Source organism: Abramis brama (assembly GCF_963993115.1).
Source record: "Abramis brama genome assembly, chromosome: 1".
Taxonomy (NCBI): Eukaryota; Metazoa; Chordata; class Actinopteri; order Cypriniformes; family Leuciscidae; genus Abramis; species Abramis brama.
The window spans coordinates 53,842,662-53,857,957 of NC_139963.1; the positions used below are offsets into that span (position 1 = coordinate 53,842,662).

At 36.2% G+C, this 15,296-nt stretch overlaps 2 protein-coding genes across 2 annotated transcripts in view; both read left to right on the forward strand.

Annotated features, from left to right (window-relative positions):
• Window positions 1-15,296, forward strand: part of LOC311081665 (uncharacterized protein) — a gene marked incomplete at its 3' end in the record, with an annotated part of 465,213 nt that overhangs the window by 209,951 nt on the left and 239,966 nt on the right. The window lies entirely within an intron of this gene.
• On the forward strand, window positions 8,795-11,563 carry LOC311066475 (uncharacterized protein). The gene is made up of 3 exons (XM_084087698.1): window positions 8,795-9,138; window positions 9,870-10,640; window positions 10,761-11,563. The coding sequence occupies exons 1-3, from the start codon at window positions 8,863-8,865 to the stop codon at window positions 11,538-11,540; spliced, it is 1,827 nt and encodes a 608-aa protein (XP_083943824.1). The 5' UTR covers window positions 8,795-8,862; the 3' UTR covers window positions 11,541-11,563.

Genomic DNA, 15,296 nt, shown 5'->3' on the forward strand with positions numbered 1-15,296 from the left:
ATGTTTTGTGTGTGTGTTTTAATCAATGTCAAATTGAGTTAAATACGGGTTTAAACTGAAACTGAATTTAGTCAATATGTTGTTTATTAAATGTCTATGTTGAAAGAGAAGGGCAATATTTCAGCTAAAGCTCAGTATAAGTCATTTGTTTATAAAGGGGTATGTGTGAGTATTTTCATTTTTACATTTTGTGAATTTGTGAATTCATTTCATTGGTGAATTATAAATGTTGCAGAAAGAAACTTAAGTTGAATTTGATTTAAAAGGACAAATCATTGTAAGCATCACAATTCCCCTGTGTCTGTGTTCATGGACTCTTACTTTGTATTTCTTGTTTCTTGATGATTCTGGTTTCAGTTCCTATGATTTAGTTCCTTTTACTGTGTTTCCATCTTGTTTGTTTCCATATCTGTAACCCTAGCCTGGCAAGCCAGACCTAAGTTACATCAAGATGTTGGGTCTGGCAACTCACCATAGACACGGCTCAATCCGAGGGGCGGGATAAACGGCTGTCTTTCAAATTCCCTCTGCACGCAATAGGATAGCGCTTCAACCAACCAGAGCGTTTTCCCAACAGCGGAGCTAGTTGATAGATTCAACTTTTGTCATATCTGGCCGGCAAAACTACGAACACATCTTCCTTTTTTAAGAATGACTTAAGTGCCGTTCTTTGGTCTTTTCTCAAAGAAAAACTTAACTCCAAGTCCTCCAGAGTCGAGGCCAAAGCCGATTCGAAAGACTGTTCTCCAGCAGCCGTCATTCTTTGTTTTCAAGTAGCAGGGAACGGTCGAAACTCTGTCGTCATTATGTTAAGCCCGCCCCGCCTACTCTATACACGATGTGATTGGCCTGACCCAATTTAGGTTTTTGCAGCTTGAAAGTCAATGGAGAGCTGCTAGACTACCCTGGCTGCAAAATACATTTTGCTGCCGCTAGGGTGCGTCTAGATTTCTAGGCTACTGTAACCCCTCACCCAGGTCCTACTCGCTCTGCTCTGTGCGGGCCTCAAACCCGTATCTCCAGCGTAGGAGTCAGGGACTCTAACAAGGAGGCTAAAGATCAGAGGAGTGAGGTTTACTTGAGGTTTACAGAGTTCGTTTGGACCACCTCTTCATCTGAGTCTCGGTACGGTTATTTGGTCCGCACCCGAGTGCGATTGCTGTTTTCACACCTGCCCAAAAGATCCGCACCAAGCGGGGAAACAAACTTGAGTTTGATTCAATTGAACCTTTCAAGGTTAAATTTGACATTGGAAATTTCAGTGAAACTTTTAAGGTGTGTGAAAATCCCGTACACGTTAAAGATTTTCGGTTACAGGAAATTTCTGATTTCACACACTAGGGGCCCTATTTTAACGATCTGAAACGCAAGTATCAAGCGCGAAACGCAAGTAACTTTGTGGGCGGGTCTTGGGCCCTGTTGCTATTTTCCCGGCGGGATAAATGACTAAAATGGGTTGATCTGAAGTAGCTTCATTACTCATAGGTGTGGTTTGGGCGTAACGTGAAATAAACCAATCAGAGCATCATCTCACATTCCCTTTAAGAGCAGGCGCGCTTGTTCTATAGCGGATTCCTATTATAACGGCGAATTTGCCACGCGTGCGCCAGGAGCGGTTCACAGCCAAGGAGAGCAACGCTCTCGTCAGGGACGTAAAACACAGAGAAGTGACATTATTGAACTGCTGCATCTGTGTGTAGATGAGATAATCAAAGTGTATGTGCGTTGTGCATTACGCTACATTGATTATGGCCAAGCATGCGCCCTTTAAAAAGCATATGAATAACATGTGCAACGCACCACTGACTTTAGACTAAGTTTTTCCTGGTTAGTGGCGCAATTGTTTTCTAAACCTGCAAAATTTAGCATCAGGGAACGTTTGCGCCGGAACACGCCTCCTCTTTGCACTGAACCGTCCCGGGGAGCGCAAGTGTATTTACTAGTTTACCGAAGTGCGTCTGTGGAGGGAAAAGTCCGCTGTGCGCGGGTGCAAAATAGGAATGATACATGCGTTGGTGTACAAAGTCAATTGCGCTGGGTGCAAGATAGGGCCTTAGATGTGTTCAGAGATTTCAAGTATACAAGCAATTGCTGATGTTGTGATGTTTAAATCCTGGTAAGCATGAGGCCAAGAAAACTGTCAATTCTTAAAGATTTATTAAAATCAATAGCAACCTAAAGCAATCCAACAGTGCCTGACGTAACATAGGTGTCAGCAGGTGCAACACACTTCAACTCTTACTCTACACCTTTTATATGTAACAGCATGTGGACAGCACCATCTCCTGACTAATACACAAACACTACATTCCCCCATTACTTAAAAGTGTAAATCACACCCAGGACGGCCAAGGCCAGATTTAGAGCTTATAATATGAATAATGCTCAACGTGAAGTATGAAGTAAATAAATGGTGATCATAAACAACAGCCAACAAATCTGGATAAACATAATAACAAAAGAATTAAACAAAATACAAATCTAATAAGAAGTTTTTACTGATTACTTTATTACTGAAGAAAACTGTCAAAGATACAGTAATGGTGGAGGATGTGCGAACAATTATTCTTTGGTGACATCCCTGGCTAATCAACAAATGAGGTTGTAAGATTTTATTATTTTAATAATACACCTGTCTGGGTGGAAGAGGTTGAGAGAAGGGAGAGTGATAACACTTGACATTCTTGAGTGGAGACAGAGTGTAAGGCGCTCAGAAGTTGGACACATTTGAGTGGGAGTACGCAGTGTGTCATGAGTACGTCTCAGACGGCCGTGCTTGAGGTGTAGGCACCCCCACTAGCAGAGTGTAGTTAACACGGACACTTTTGAGTGGGAGTACGCAGTGTGTCTTGAGTACGTCTCAGACGGCCATGCTTGAGGTGTAGCCTTCTCTGAAGATCTTAATCTGGAAGATGACAGATGAGTACGAAGATCTTTAAGATAAAACGGAGCTTGATCATTAAGAGCTTTAAAAAAACAAACTAAAATGGATCGGGAGCCAATGACGCGACGCTAAAATTGGGGTGACATGATCATATTTCTTTGTCCCGGTAAGCAGCCTTACAGCTGCATTTTGTACCATCTGGAGGCATCGTGAACTCTCATGTGTGAATCTTCAGACTTGATTTTCATGTGAAGCGTTTTTTACACTGAGGGCAGGAGACAAATTCTGTTTTTCCTTTCTTGTTGTGCTGAGAGTTCAGGCCCGAGAACGGTTTGTAATTGTGCCGTACCGTACCAGGCTCAAGTGGAAACACAACTGGAACCTTTTTTGAAGGTGGAAAAGCAGCTTTTGTTTCTCAGCACATAAAGATGAACTACTTACTGTGATCTCAGACTGTGTTTATGTGGTTTCTCCACTGCATGGATCTTCATGTGTCGCTTCAGGTGACAATTAAAAGAGAAACTCTTCCCACACTGATCACACATGTGCGGCTTCTCTCCAGTGTGGATCCTCTCATGTGTTTTCAGCAGAGGTGGGAGTAAGTCACACATGAACAAGTCACAAGTCTCAAGTCTTAACCTTCAAGTCTCAAGCAAGTCCAAGTCAATTTTGTGAAAAGCAAGTCAAGTCAAGTCAAGTCACTGCTTTATGTCAAGCAAGTCAAGTCAAGTCGTAGCTTGGGTCACAAGTCACTGGCAAGTCATACAAACGTTTGATGATTTCACTGAATTTATATATTAAAATAAGTTAAAACTACATAAGTTGTGGACTATGGTTTTATTTGAAACATTTTTTTAAATATGCATTTCCACATGCTGAGTGGTTAAAAATCTAAAAAGAAAAAAGAAATAAAATTTCAAACTACATAGCCTAAAATGTAAATGTAATTGCAATTAGGCCAACATTAAAGCATGAAAAATAAATATGCCTCAAACATTGCAGTAGACCATTAAAAGATATTAAATAATTCACAATTCAAGTATAATTGTTCCTATGCCACCAAATGGCATTCTTCAAACTGGCATCCCCTTTATGGAACATGAACACATCCTTAACAACAAGTTAGATCTTTCCTTTTTAACAAAAGAATAACAAGAAAAAAAAACAGTAATAATTTAATTGACACAAAACTTACACCTGTCAATCAGGTGGATTGAATATTGTACATTATTAATCTGTGTGAGTGAGTGATTTATTAATATTTGTGAATGATGTGTGTGCATGTGTACACAGCAAAAACTCCAGTGTTAAATTAACACTCCTGGGAGTGTATACGAGTCCACACTCAAGAGTGTAAAAGTGTTAAAATATGAGTGTTAAATTAACACTCAAGAGTGTTAAAGTTAATGAGATAATTAAGTGATTCATTTAGTGATGATTGAGCATTATTGAAGACACCTGATGATAACAAGCAGAATCACTGAAGGAGAAAATCTCAAATTGTAAGTTACCATTATGGCGATTTGTGTTTGCTTTAGTTGGACTCTTGACCCTTATATGTTTACTTTAAATTTTGTCTGACTGTTGTATCTGAGTTATAACTGCCAGATGAACAAAGCAAAAAAGTGATCTGATGGTGTTGGTTATATTATGACAATCATCATTTGAACTTGATCACTGAACTCATTAAGATCCTTATTTCTGACTTAGATTTAAGTTGTTGTTTACAGCATAACTGTGATTCTGCATAAATATCCAGAATTTTAGATATAATATAAAGGATTTCTTAAAAGTTGTTTTAAAAAAAAAAGATAAAAAAATCTTTCTTTTAGGCACACACAGACGTCAAGATTCAGTCTATGCATCTCAACAATGGTGACGAGCAGAATATTCAATTAGGAAAAGTAAATGACAGACAATTCAGATCATAATTTATTCATACCGCAATGCATGATGGGAGCCATTAATGAGTTGTGATTGGTGGCAGCCACTGCAACATATGCTTTATTATTGTCACCATTGTTGAGATTCACAGGCAGATTATTGATATCTGTGTTTCTAAATAAATTCATTTGAAAGTGTTTTGATCAGAACAATGTTTATTAAATATTTTGAATTATATGAAAAATACTGATAATCATAGGCTGAAGAATCGCAGAGCTGCTGTAATTATCAAGTTAAGATACCTCAATAAATTTAGTTTTTAAGGTTCACAACATGATTATGTCAAAACATAACCAACACTATCAGATTACACTTTTCTTTGTTCAATTGACTGTTATAAATCAATAACAGCAGACAAACAAAATTTAAAGTAAACATAAAAGGGTCTAGAGCCCAACTAAAGCAAACACAAATCGCCATAATGGTAACTTACAATTTGTGATTTTCTCCTTCAGTGATTCTGCTTGTTATCATCAGGTGTTTTCAATAATGCTCAATCATCACTCAATTAATGACTTGACTTGACTTGCTTTTCACAAAATTGACTTGGACTTGCTTGAGACTTGAAGGTTAAGACTTGAGACTTGTGACTTGTTCATGTGTGACTTACTCCCACCTCTGGTTTTCAGATTTGCTGACTGACTGAATCTCTTGTCACAGTGTGAACACTTGTAAGGTTTTTCTCCAGTGTGAATGATCTGATGTCGTTTTAAATTTATTCCAGTAGTAAAAGTCTTCTGACACTCAAAGCACATGTACTCTCTCACACCAGTGTGTATTTTCTGATGTGCATGTAAAGTTTGCTGCTGTGAAAAACTCTTTCCACATACAGAACATGAATGTGGCTTCTCCTTCATATGAACTCTCAGGTGTGTCTTCAGGTGTGATGCCCTAAGAAATGTTTTGCTGCACTGATCACATGTGAACGGCTTCTCTCCGGTGTGGATCTTCATGTGAACATTAAAGGATGATGATTGACTGAAACTATTCCCACATTGATTGCATGTGAACGGCTTCTCTCCGGTGTGGATCCTCATGTGAACATTAAGGTGTGCTAATTGACTGAAACTATTTCCACATTGATCACATGTGAACGGCTTCTCTCCAGTGTGAACTCTCATGTGACGCGCAAGACTTTGTTTGGTTGTGTAACTCTTTCCACACTGAGTGCAGGTGAAAGATTTCTTGTCTTTTCTTTTCTTTAAAAATGTCTTTTTAGTCTTTGAGCAACTCAAAGGTTTTTCTCCAGGTTTGACATGATGTTCCTCCTCCTTCACTTCACTCAGTTCTTCACTCTCCTCCTTCACTTCCATCAGGTCTGAAATGAAAAAAAAAAAATCAAATTTTCTAAATAATCAAAATAATTAAAAGAGAAATATGTGAATGGAAATAAAAAAAATATCACAGATGTAACAGACAACTGCAATAAAAATATTAAAATAATCCATGTCTTTTTATAAATTAATTAAACATTACTGAAACTTTCCATGAATGAGGTACACTGATCTTCCAGTTATTTTTTTTAAAAAACATTATAGGCACAAATCCCATGTTTTCACACATGTGAAAGTGGGACACAAGAAACACAAAATCAAGTGAATTTCACTGTGAGAAAGAACACAAATGTTTGCATTAAAGCGGAGTAGATTGCAGAGGTGGGAGTAAGTCACACATGAACAAGTCACAAGTCTCAAGTCTTAACCTTCAAGTCTCAAGCAAGTCCAAGTCAATTTTGTGAAAAGCAAGTCAAGTCAAGTCAAGTCACTGCTTTATGTCAAGCAAGTCAAGTCAAGTCGTAGCTTGGGTCACAAGTCACTGGCAAGTCATACAAACGTTTGATGATTTCACTGAATTTATATATTAAAATAAGTTAAAACTACATAAGTTGTGGACTATGGTTTTATTTGAAACATTTTTTTAAATATGCATTTCCACATGCTGAGTGGTTAAAAATCTAAAAAAGAAAAAAGAAATAAAATTTCAAACTACATAGCCTAAAATGTAAATGTAATTGCAATAAGGCCAACATTAAAGCATGAAAAATAAATATGCCTCAAACATTGCAGTAGACCATTAAAAGATATTAAATAATTCACAATTCAAGTATAATTGTTCCTATGCCACCAAATGGCATTCTTCAAACTGGCATCCCCTTTATGGAACATGAACACATCCTTAACAACAAGTTAGATCTTTCCTTTTTAACAAAAGAATAACAAGAAGAAAAAAACAGTAATAATTTAATTGACACAAAACTTACACCTGTCAATCAGGTGGATTGACTATTGTACATTATTAATCTGTGTGAGTGAGTGATTTATTAATATTTGTGAATGATGTGTGTGCATGTGTACACAGCAAAAACTCCAGTGTTAAATTAACACTCCTGGGAGTGTATACGAGTCCACACTCAAGAGTGTTAAAGTTAATGAGATAATTAAATGATTAATTGAGTGATGATTGAACATTATTGAAGACACCTGATGATAACAAGCAGAATCACTGAAGGAGAAAATCTCAAATTGTAAGTTACCATTATGGTGATTTGTGTTTGCTTTAGTTGGACTCTAGACTAGGGCTGTGCGATATATATCGTGAGATTGTTATGCGCATCTCGTCAGTAAAGCCGGTTCCTTGATTAGTAGTAAATCGCCATCACCTGCTTTCAGATGGAGCGGCATTTACTGCAAAGAGCCGTAGTTAACTGACAAGCTGAGCCATATCGCATTAATATCTCGGACGTATCGCCAGCGATAATTAATGCGATATGGCTCAGCTTGTCAGTTAACTACGGCTCTTTGTACACAGCAAAAACTCCAGTGTTAAATTAACACTCCTGGGAGTGTATGAGTCCACACTCAAGAGTGTTTAAGTTAATGATATAATTAAGTGATTAATTTAGTGATGATTGAATGTTATTGAAGACACCTGATGTTAACAAGCAAAATCACTGAAGGAGAAAATCTCAAATTGTAAGTTACCGTTATGACGATCAATGTTTGCTTTAGTTGGACTCTTGACCCATTTATTATTAACTTTAGATTTTGTTTGGCTGTTGTATCTGAATTATAATCACCAGTTGAACAAAGAAAAAAGTGATCTGATGGTGTTGGTTATATTATGACAATCATCATTTGAACTTGATCACTGAACTCATTAAAATCCTTCTTTCTGACTTTGATTTATGTTGTTGGTTAGAGAATAACTGTGAATCTGTGTAAATGCCCAGAACTTTTGATATAATATAAAGGATTTCTTAAAAGTTGTTTTTTAAAAAAAATCCTTCTTTTAGGCACACACAGATGTCAAGATTCAGTCTATGCATCTCAACAATGGTGAGGAGCAGAATATTCAATTAGGAAAAGTAAATTACATAGACAATTCAGATCATAATTTATTCATACCGCAATGCATGATGGGAGCCATTAATGAGTTGTGATTGGTGGCAGCCACTGCAACATGCTTTATTATTGTCACCATTGTTGAGATTCACAGGCTGATTATTGATGTCTGTGTTTTAAATGAATTTATTTGAATGTCTTTTGATCAGAACAATGTTGATTAAATATTTTGAATTATAAGTACTGATAATCATAGGCTGAAGAATCACTAAACTGCTGCTGACAAGTCAAACCAAACTATCTCAATAAATTTTCTTTTTGAGATCACAGCATGATTGTCAAAACATAACCAACACTATAAGGTAACATTTTACTTTGTTCATTTAACTGTTATAAATCAATAACAGCAGACAAACAACAGTAAATATTAAAGTAAACATATAATGGTCTAGACAGTCCCTCCAGTTTTTCGCGATTCCGCGATCGCTGAATCCAACGCAAAATCAACAATATGTCGCATTTTTTTGCGATCCTGCATAATTCCTAATTTAGCCGCATAATTCCTTTTTTTAACCGCAAAATATTCACAAAAATGAAGAAGACCTAAATAAACATTAAATTATAATCACCCCAATTTATCTCTAGTTTAAATACTGCGCACGCGTGATGTCTGAGCGCGTTACTTAGATAAACATGGCGAAAGAAAATGCGTCTCACCTGCCACCAAACTTAAGCGCCAAGGACCGGGCTAAGCAATATCCAGACATATTGCACGAGAGTGGGGGTAAATTGTTTTGCAGTCCGTGTAACAAAATTTTAGACCATAAAAGAAAGTCTACCATCGACTACCATCTCAGCGGGAGCAAACATGTAAGACAAAGTGAGCTCTGGAACCAGAGGAAACGCAAGCAGCTTACCATGTCGGAGATGGCTTCACGGATGACGGCCGCTGGACATGATAGAAATGAAGTAAGCAAAAGCGATTCATCTGTTGTTTCATATTATTGTGTGGTATATTTTTTATATCTGGCTATGTAGTTGAATCCACCGATATTCGAACAGTTTTCATTGAGCAGTAACGTTAGCCAGGCTACAGGCAAACTTAACGCGTTTAACATGATTGAATGACATCACAAAAAGTATGATATGCTTGATGGTACTAAAAATAATTATTAAACGCGGAGTATACCGCGAAATAGAACTGATTTCAGCCTGTCGAGTGAAAGTCTATCTCTGACTGAGTGACTGCCTGCCGTGTGTGTGTGACTGACTGACTGCATGTCACTCACAGCCTGAGCCTACACATAGCTACAATTAAAGAAATACACATAGCTACAATTAATTCAAAATATGAATCTTGGTGAGTATTTATGCTAAACAATCTGTAATAACTGATTGGGATGTTTGTTTATACTGTAGTAGGTCTTAAGTGACAGTAACGTAAATTTACCTGCTGTTGGCAGTGTTGTTAATGTTAATCAAGCAACAACAATACAGCACAATATATAAAAAAACGTAAATTATCCACTGCTTGTAACTGTATCCTTGTATTTATTTGTCCTGTTTTGTTTCTTTTTGTTATGTTTGTTCCTATTTCATTACTGAGTGTTTACTTGCCTTTTTAAATAATTACTTGGATGTTCCTGGTCTTGTGTTGTAAAAAAAAATAAAAATAATAATACCTTTTATTATTCTTTCAGATTTGTGAAGACTGGGTAAAGCTTTGTACTGCACTAAATATCCCCCTTTCCAAGTCTGATCATCCCTTAGTAAGAAAGTTTCTAAATGAAAAGGTCACAAATGGTGGAAGCATCCCCAAGTCCCACCAGCTTCAAGAGAAATACCTGGGAGAAGTGTACAGAAAGGAGAAGGAACGACTAAAAGAAACACTTTCAGGGGAGCCAGTTGCTGTCATCTTTGATGAAACGCCAGATGTGGAGGGAAGATGTGTATTAAACATACTGATCGCACCACTAAAAAAAGATGGATCTGGGAGAGTCCTTGCCCATCTAGTGAATACAGTCTTCATGGAGAAATGCAATCACTCCACTGTTTCGATGGCTGTTGTCAAAACTCTTCAAGAGTACGACATTGCCAATGAAGATGTCATTGTTTTTGATACGGACAATGCAGCATACATGCTAAAAGCATACAGAGACGCACTTAAGTCCCTTTTTCCTCATTCCATCCATATTACCTGCATGGCACACATTATGAATTTGATTGGAGGTGCCTTCCGCAAACCCTTCACAGACTTGAACACCTTTATGATGTACTTCAGTCAGATGTTTTACATGGCAGGAGGTCGCAAGAGAAGATACCTGTCCTACTTGTCTGGCAAACTGAATGGCAGGAAACCAACAATGGCCCCAAATCCGTGTGATACTCGTTGGAACTCCTGGTTCTCTGCAGCGCAATATCATACTGAGCATTTCACTTTCTACAGGGAGTTTCTACAGGCAGAAATGCAGGTACATTTAAAATCCTAAAATCTATAAGTTAATTATTCATTGTTGTGGGCACATTATATATATTAAAAAAAATAACCCTGAACCCAACTCTACCCCCAACCTCTCTCTTTTGTCTCTCAGGTGTGTGGGCGCAGTGCTCCAGCATCAGTGGAAAATCTGAATAAAATGCTGGAAGACCATGAGTGTGCAGAGACCTTACAGGTCCAACTGAACATTGTGTCTGACAAGTGCAAGGTGATCCTGCAAATGTTGGACCTCTTTCAGAGCAGACGTCCTGTCACAACAAAGGTATTTGATTATCTTGAGGATTTACAGATGAACTTTGTAGCAAACAAAGAGCTTTGTGATGAGGTGAGTAGCCAGTACTTCTCACAAAGTCTTTTGCCTCTTGAGCTCATGACAAAAGTCTTAAATCAGGTGCAAACAGCATTCAGTTATGCAGAGGAAAAGCTAAGTAAATATATGCAGCATGGACAACCTGGCATTGAGTTTCTCAAAGAGGTCCGAATTTTTGAGCCACGATGCCTGGCATTCATGGATGACAGCCCCAACAGCTACAAAGCCATTCCTGGCTTTTCCTCAGTGCCTGAGGATGAGATGACAAGGTACATGACTAAGCTGGGTCCAGAAGCACTTCGAGCATCTGTGAGTGGGATTGTTGACCTTGACACCTTTTGGGTAGGTCTGCAGGATAGGCTTCCAGTACTGAGCAAACTAGCCCTGCGCTACAAAGATGCAGTTTCCAACTCTGCAGATGCAGAACGCTGCAACAGCATATATAAACTTGTCCTCTCCAACCGAAGGCGATCCTCTACATGCAGTAACTTGAGAGCTCTGGTCTTTCTCTATTACAATCAGAAAGTGGAATGTGGTCTTCTTGAAATGGATGAAGATGTTTGAAATTTAAATCAACTCTGCCAATTGTCACAGCACAGAATGTTTGTAGATTAGCATATGTTAAAATTTTAGAATGGCAAATGTTTGCATTCTATTTGTTTGTAGTATGAGTTTATGATAGTTTTGTATGAAATTTAAATCGCCTCAGCCAAATGTGACAGCACAGAATGTTTGTAGATTAGCATAATATGTTAATATATTAGAATGGCAAATGTTTGCATTCTATTTGTTTGTAGTATGAGTTTATGATAAAGTTTTGTTTGAAATTTCAATGTAATTGCCTATGGCAAATGTTTGGATTCTATTAGTCTGTAGTATGAGTTTATGATGAACATTTGTTTGAAATTTAAATTGCCGTTTCCAAACGTTCCAAATGAGAAAGTTTGTAGATTTGCATACATGTCAATATATGTTGCCATAGAATGGCAAATGTTTGCATTCTATTTGTTTGTAGTATGAGTTTATGATAAAGTTTTGTATGAAATTTAAATTGCCTCAGCCAAATCTGACTGCACAGAATGTTTGTAGATTTGCATACATGTTAATATATGTTGCCATAGAATGGCAAATGTTTGTATTCTTTTTATTTGTAGTATGAGTTTTAATAAAGTTTTGATCAATTTTAATGTCACATAATTTTTGCAAATGTATGAATTTGATTTACACAGTTACACAGTTAAATTACTACACCTGCTGTTAATATTTACATAGGTCATGTGGAAAAATTGCCCATTGGTTGTTTTAAAAGTTAATTTGATTGACAATCTTTATGCATTTTGTTTGTGATTTGTGTCATGTAGGACTATTGTAGGACTATTGTGCATCTGACATAATACTATTATGGTAAAATGTCCTAATTATAAAATAGAAAAATCGCAATTTTTTTCGCAAATTTCTGGAAATTGACGCCACAAAATCAGTCATTTTGATCGCAAAAATCACAAAAAAAAAATCGTGAAATCCTGGAGGGACTGTCTAGAGCCCAAAAGCAAACACCCATCACCTTAATGGTAACTTACAATCTGTGATTTTCTTCTTCAGTGATTCTGCTTGTTAACATCAGGTGTCTTCAATAATGCTCAATCATCACTAAATGAATCACTTAATTATCTCCTCAGCCCTAAATGCCGCTCCATCTGAAAGCAGGTGATGGTGATTTACTACTAATCAAGGAACCGGCTTTACTGACGAGATGCGCATAACAATCTCACGATATATATCGCACAGCCCTACTCTAGACCCTTTTATGTTTACTTTAAATTTTGTCTGGCTGTTGTATCTGAGTTATAACTGCCAGATGAACAAAGCAAAAAAAGTGATCTGATGGTGTTGGTTATATTATGACAATCATCATTTGAACTTGATCACTGAGCTCATTAAGATCCTTATTTCTGACTTAGATTTACGTTGTTGGTTACAGCATAACTGTGATTCTGCATAAATATCCAGAATTTTAGATATAATACAAAGGATTTCTTAAAAGTTGTTTTGAAAAAAAAAAAGATAAAAAAAAATCTTTCTTTTAGGCACACACAGATGTCAAGATTCAGTCTATGCATCTCAACAATGGTGACGAGCAGAATATTCAATTAGGAAAAGTAAATTACATAGACAATTCAGATCATAATTTATTCATACCGCAATGCATGATGGGAGCCATTAATGAGTTGTGATTGGTGGCAGCCACTGCAACATGCTTTATTATTGTGACCATTGTTGAGATTCACAGGCTGATTATTGATGTCTGTGTTTCTAAATAAATTCATTTGAAAGTGTTTTGATCAGAACAATGTTTATTAAATATTTTGAATTATATGAAAAATACTGATAATCATATGTTGTAGAATCACAGAGCTGCTGTAATTATCAAGTTAAGATACCTCAATAAATTTCGTTTTTAAGGTTCACAACATGATTATGTCAAAACATAACCAACACTATCAGATCACACTTTTCTTTGTTCATTTGACTGTTATAAATCAATAACAGCAGACAAACAAAATTTAAAGTAAACATAAAAGGGTCTAGAGTCCAACTAAAGCAAACACAAATCGCCATAATGGTAACTTACAATTTGTGATTTTCTCCTTCAGTGATTCTGCTTGTTATCATCAGGTGTCTTCAATAATGCTCAATCATCACTCAATTAATCACTTAATTATATCATTAACTTTAACACTCTTGAGTGTTAATTTAACACTCATATTTTAACACTTTTACACTCTTGAGTGTGGACTCGTATACACTACCAGGAGTGTTAATTTAACACTGGAGTTTTTGCTGTGTACACATGCACACACATCATTCACAAATATTAATAAATCACTCACTCACACAGATTAATAATGTACAATAGTCAATCCACCTGATTGACAGGTGTAAGTTTTGTGTCAATTAAATTATTACTGTTTTTTTCTTCTTGTTATTCTTTTGTTAAAAAGGAAAGATCTAACTTGTTGTTAAGGATGTGTTCATGTTCCATAAAGGGGATGCCAGTTTGAAGAATGCCATTTGGTGGCATAGGAACAATTATACTTGAATTGTGAATTATTTAATATCTTTTAATGGTCTACTGCAATGTTTGAGGCATATTTATTTTTCATGCTTTAATGTTGGCCTAATTTCAATTACATTTACATTTTAGGCTATGTAGTTTGAAATTTTATTTCTTTTTTCTTTTTTAGATTTTTAACCACTCAGCATGTGGAAATGCATATTTAAAAAAATGTTTCAAATAAAACCATAGTCCACAACTTATGTAGTTTTAACTTATTTTAATATATAAATTCAGTGAAATCATCAAACGTTTGTATGACTTGCCAGTGACTTGTGACCCAAGCTACGACTTGACTTGACTTGCTTGACATAAAGCAGTGACTTGACTTGACTTGACTTGCTTTTCACAAAATTGACTTGGACTTGCTTGAGACTTGAAGGTTAAGACTTGAGACTTGTGACTTGTTCATGTGTGACTTACTCCCACCTCTGATGATTTGTAGTGTGAGGAGTTGATCTGCCAAAATAAAAAATATATCTTTACTGAGTTTGTTTTTATGCTCATGGACAACAGAATATAATAATGCAATTTCTTCCAAATATAAATAATGATAAGAAAAACAGTTGAAAGCATAAACAGAAATAAATAAGCTACTTATAGTAACCAACAAATACCCTCAGTCTGCTGACACCAATGAAATGAGCTTTAAGTGTCAATTTACAGGAGATCTGAAGACATCAGCATAATAAATGAGGTGAAAACAGGAACTATTGTCATGAAATAAAGTGTTTTCAGCAGATCTCTTAATATTGATGAGCCTCATGCTATCAACACTCATTCAACAAGCCATTCAGGATCATCAGCAGATCATCTCACTTTATTCGCTTATTTGCTGTTAGAGACACATTATTTGATAAAAGCCTGTAAAACTGCTATACTGAAAGCATATAACATGCTTTCTCACAATATAACATGGATAAATCATCAATAATATAACAAAATAATTAAATAAATAGCCTATCTTTACGAACCTCTACAGGCAAATAACCATAACATTTTAATCTAAATATAGTTCGACTTTATAATAACTATTAATTCCAATAAAGTAATTCAACATGTTACAGATTTGTATGTACAGAAACTGACAATGATCATAAAACTCTTTAAAAATAAAGAAAACGTTACACTTCCTGTGTCAAACTTCATTCATATTTAGCTATATTCCCATGCATATAGATTTGAAATTTCCCACGTACATTAAT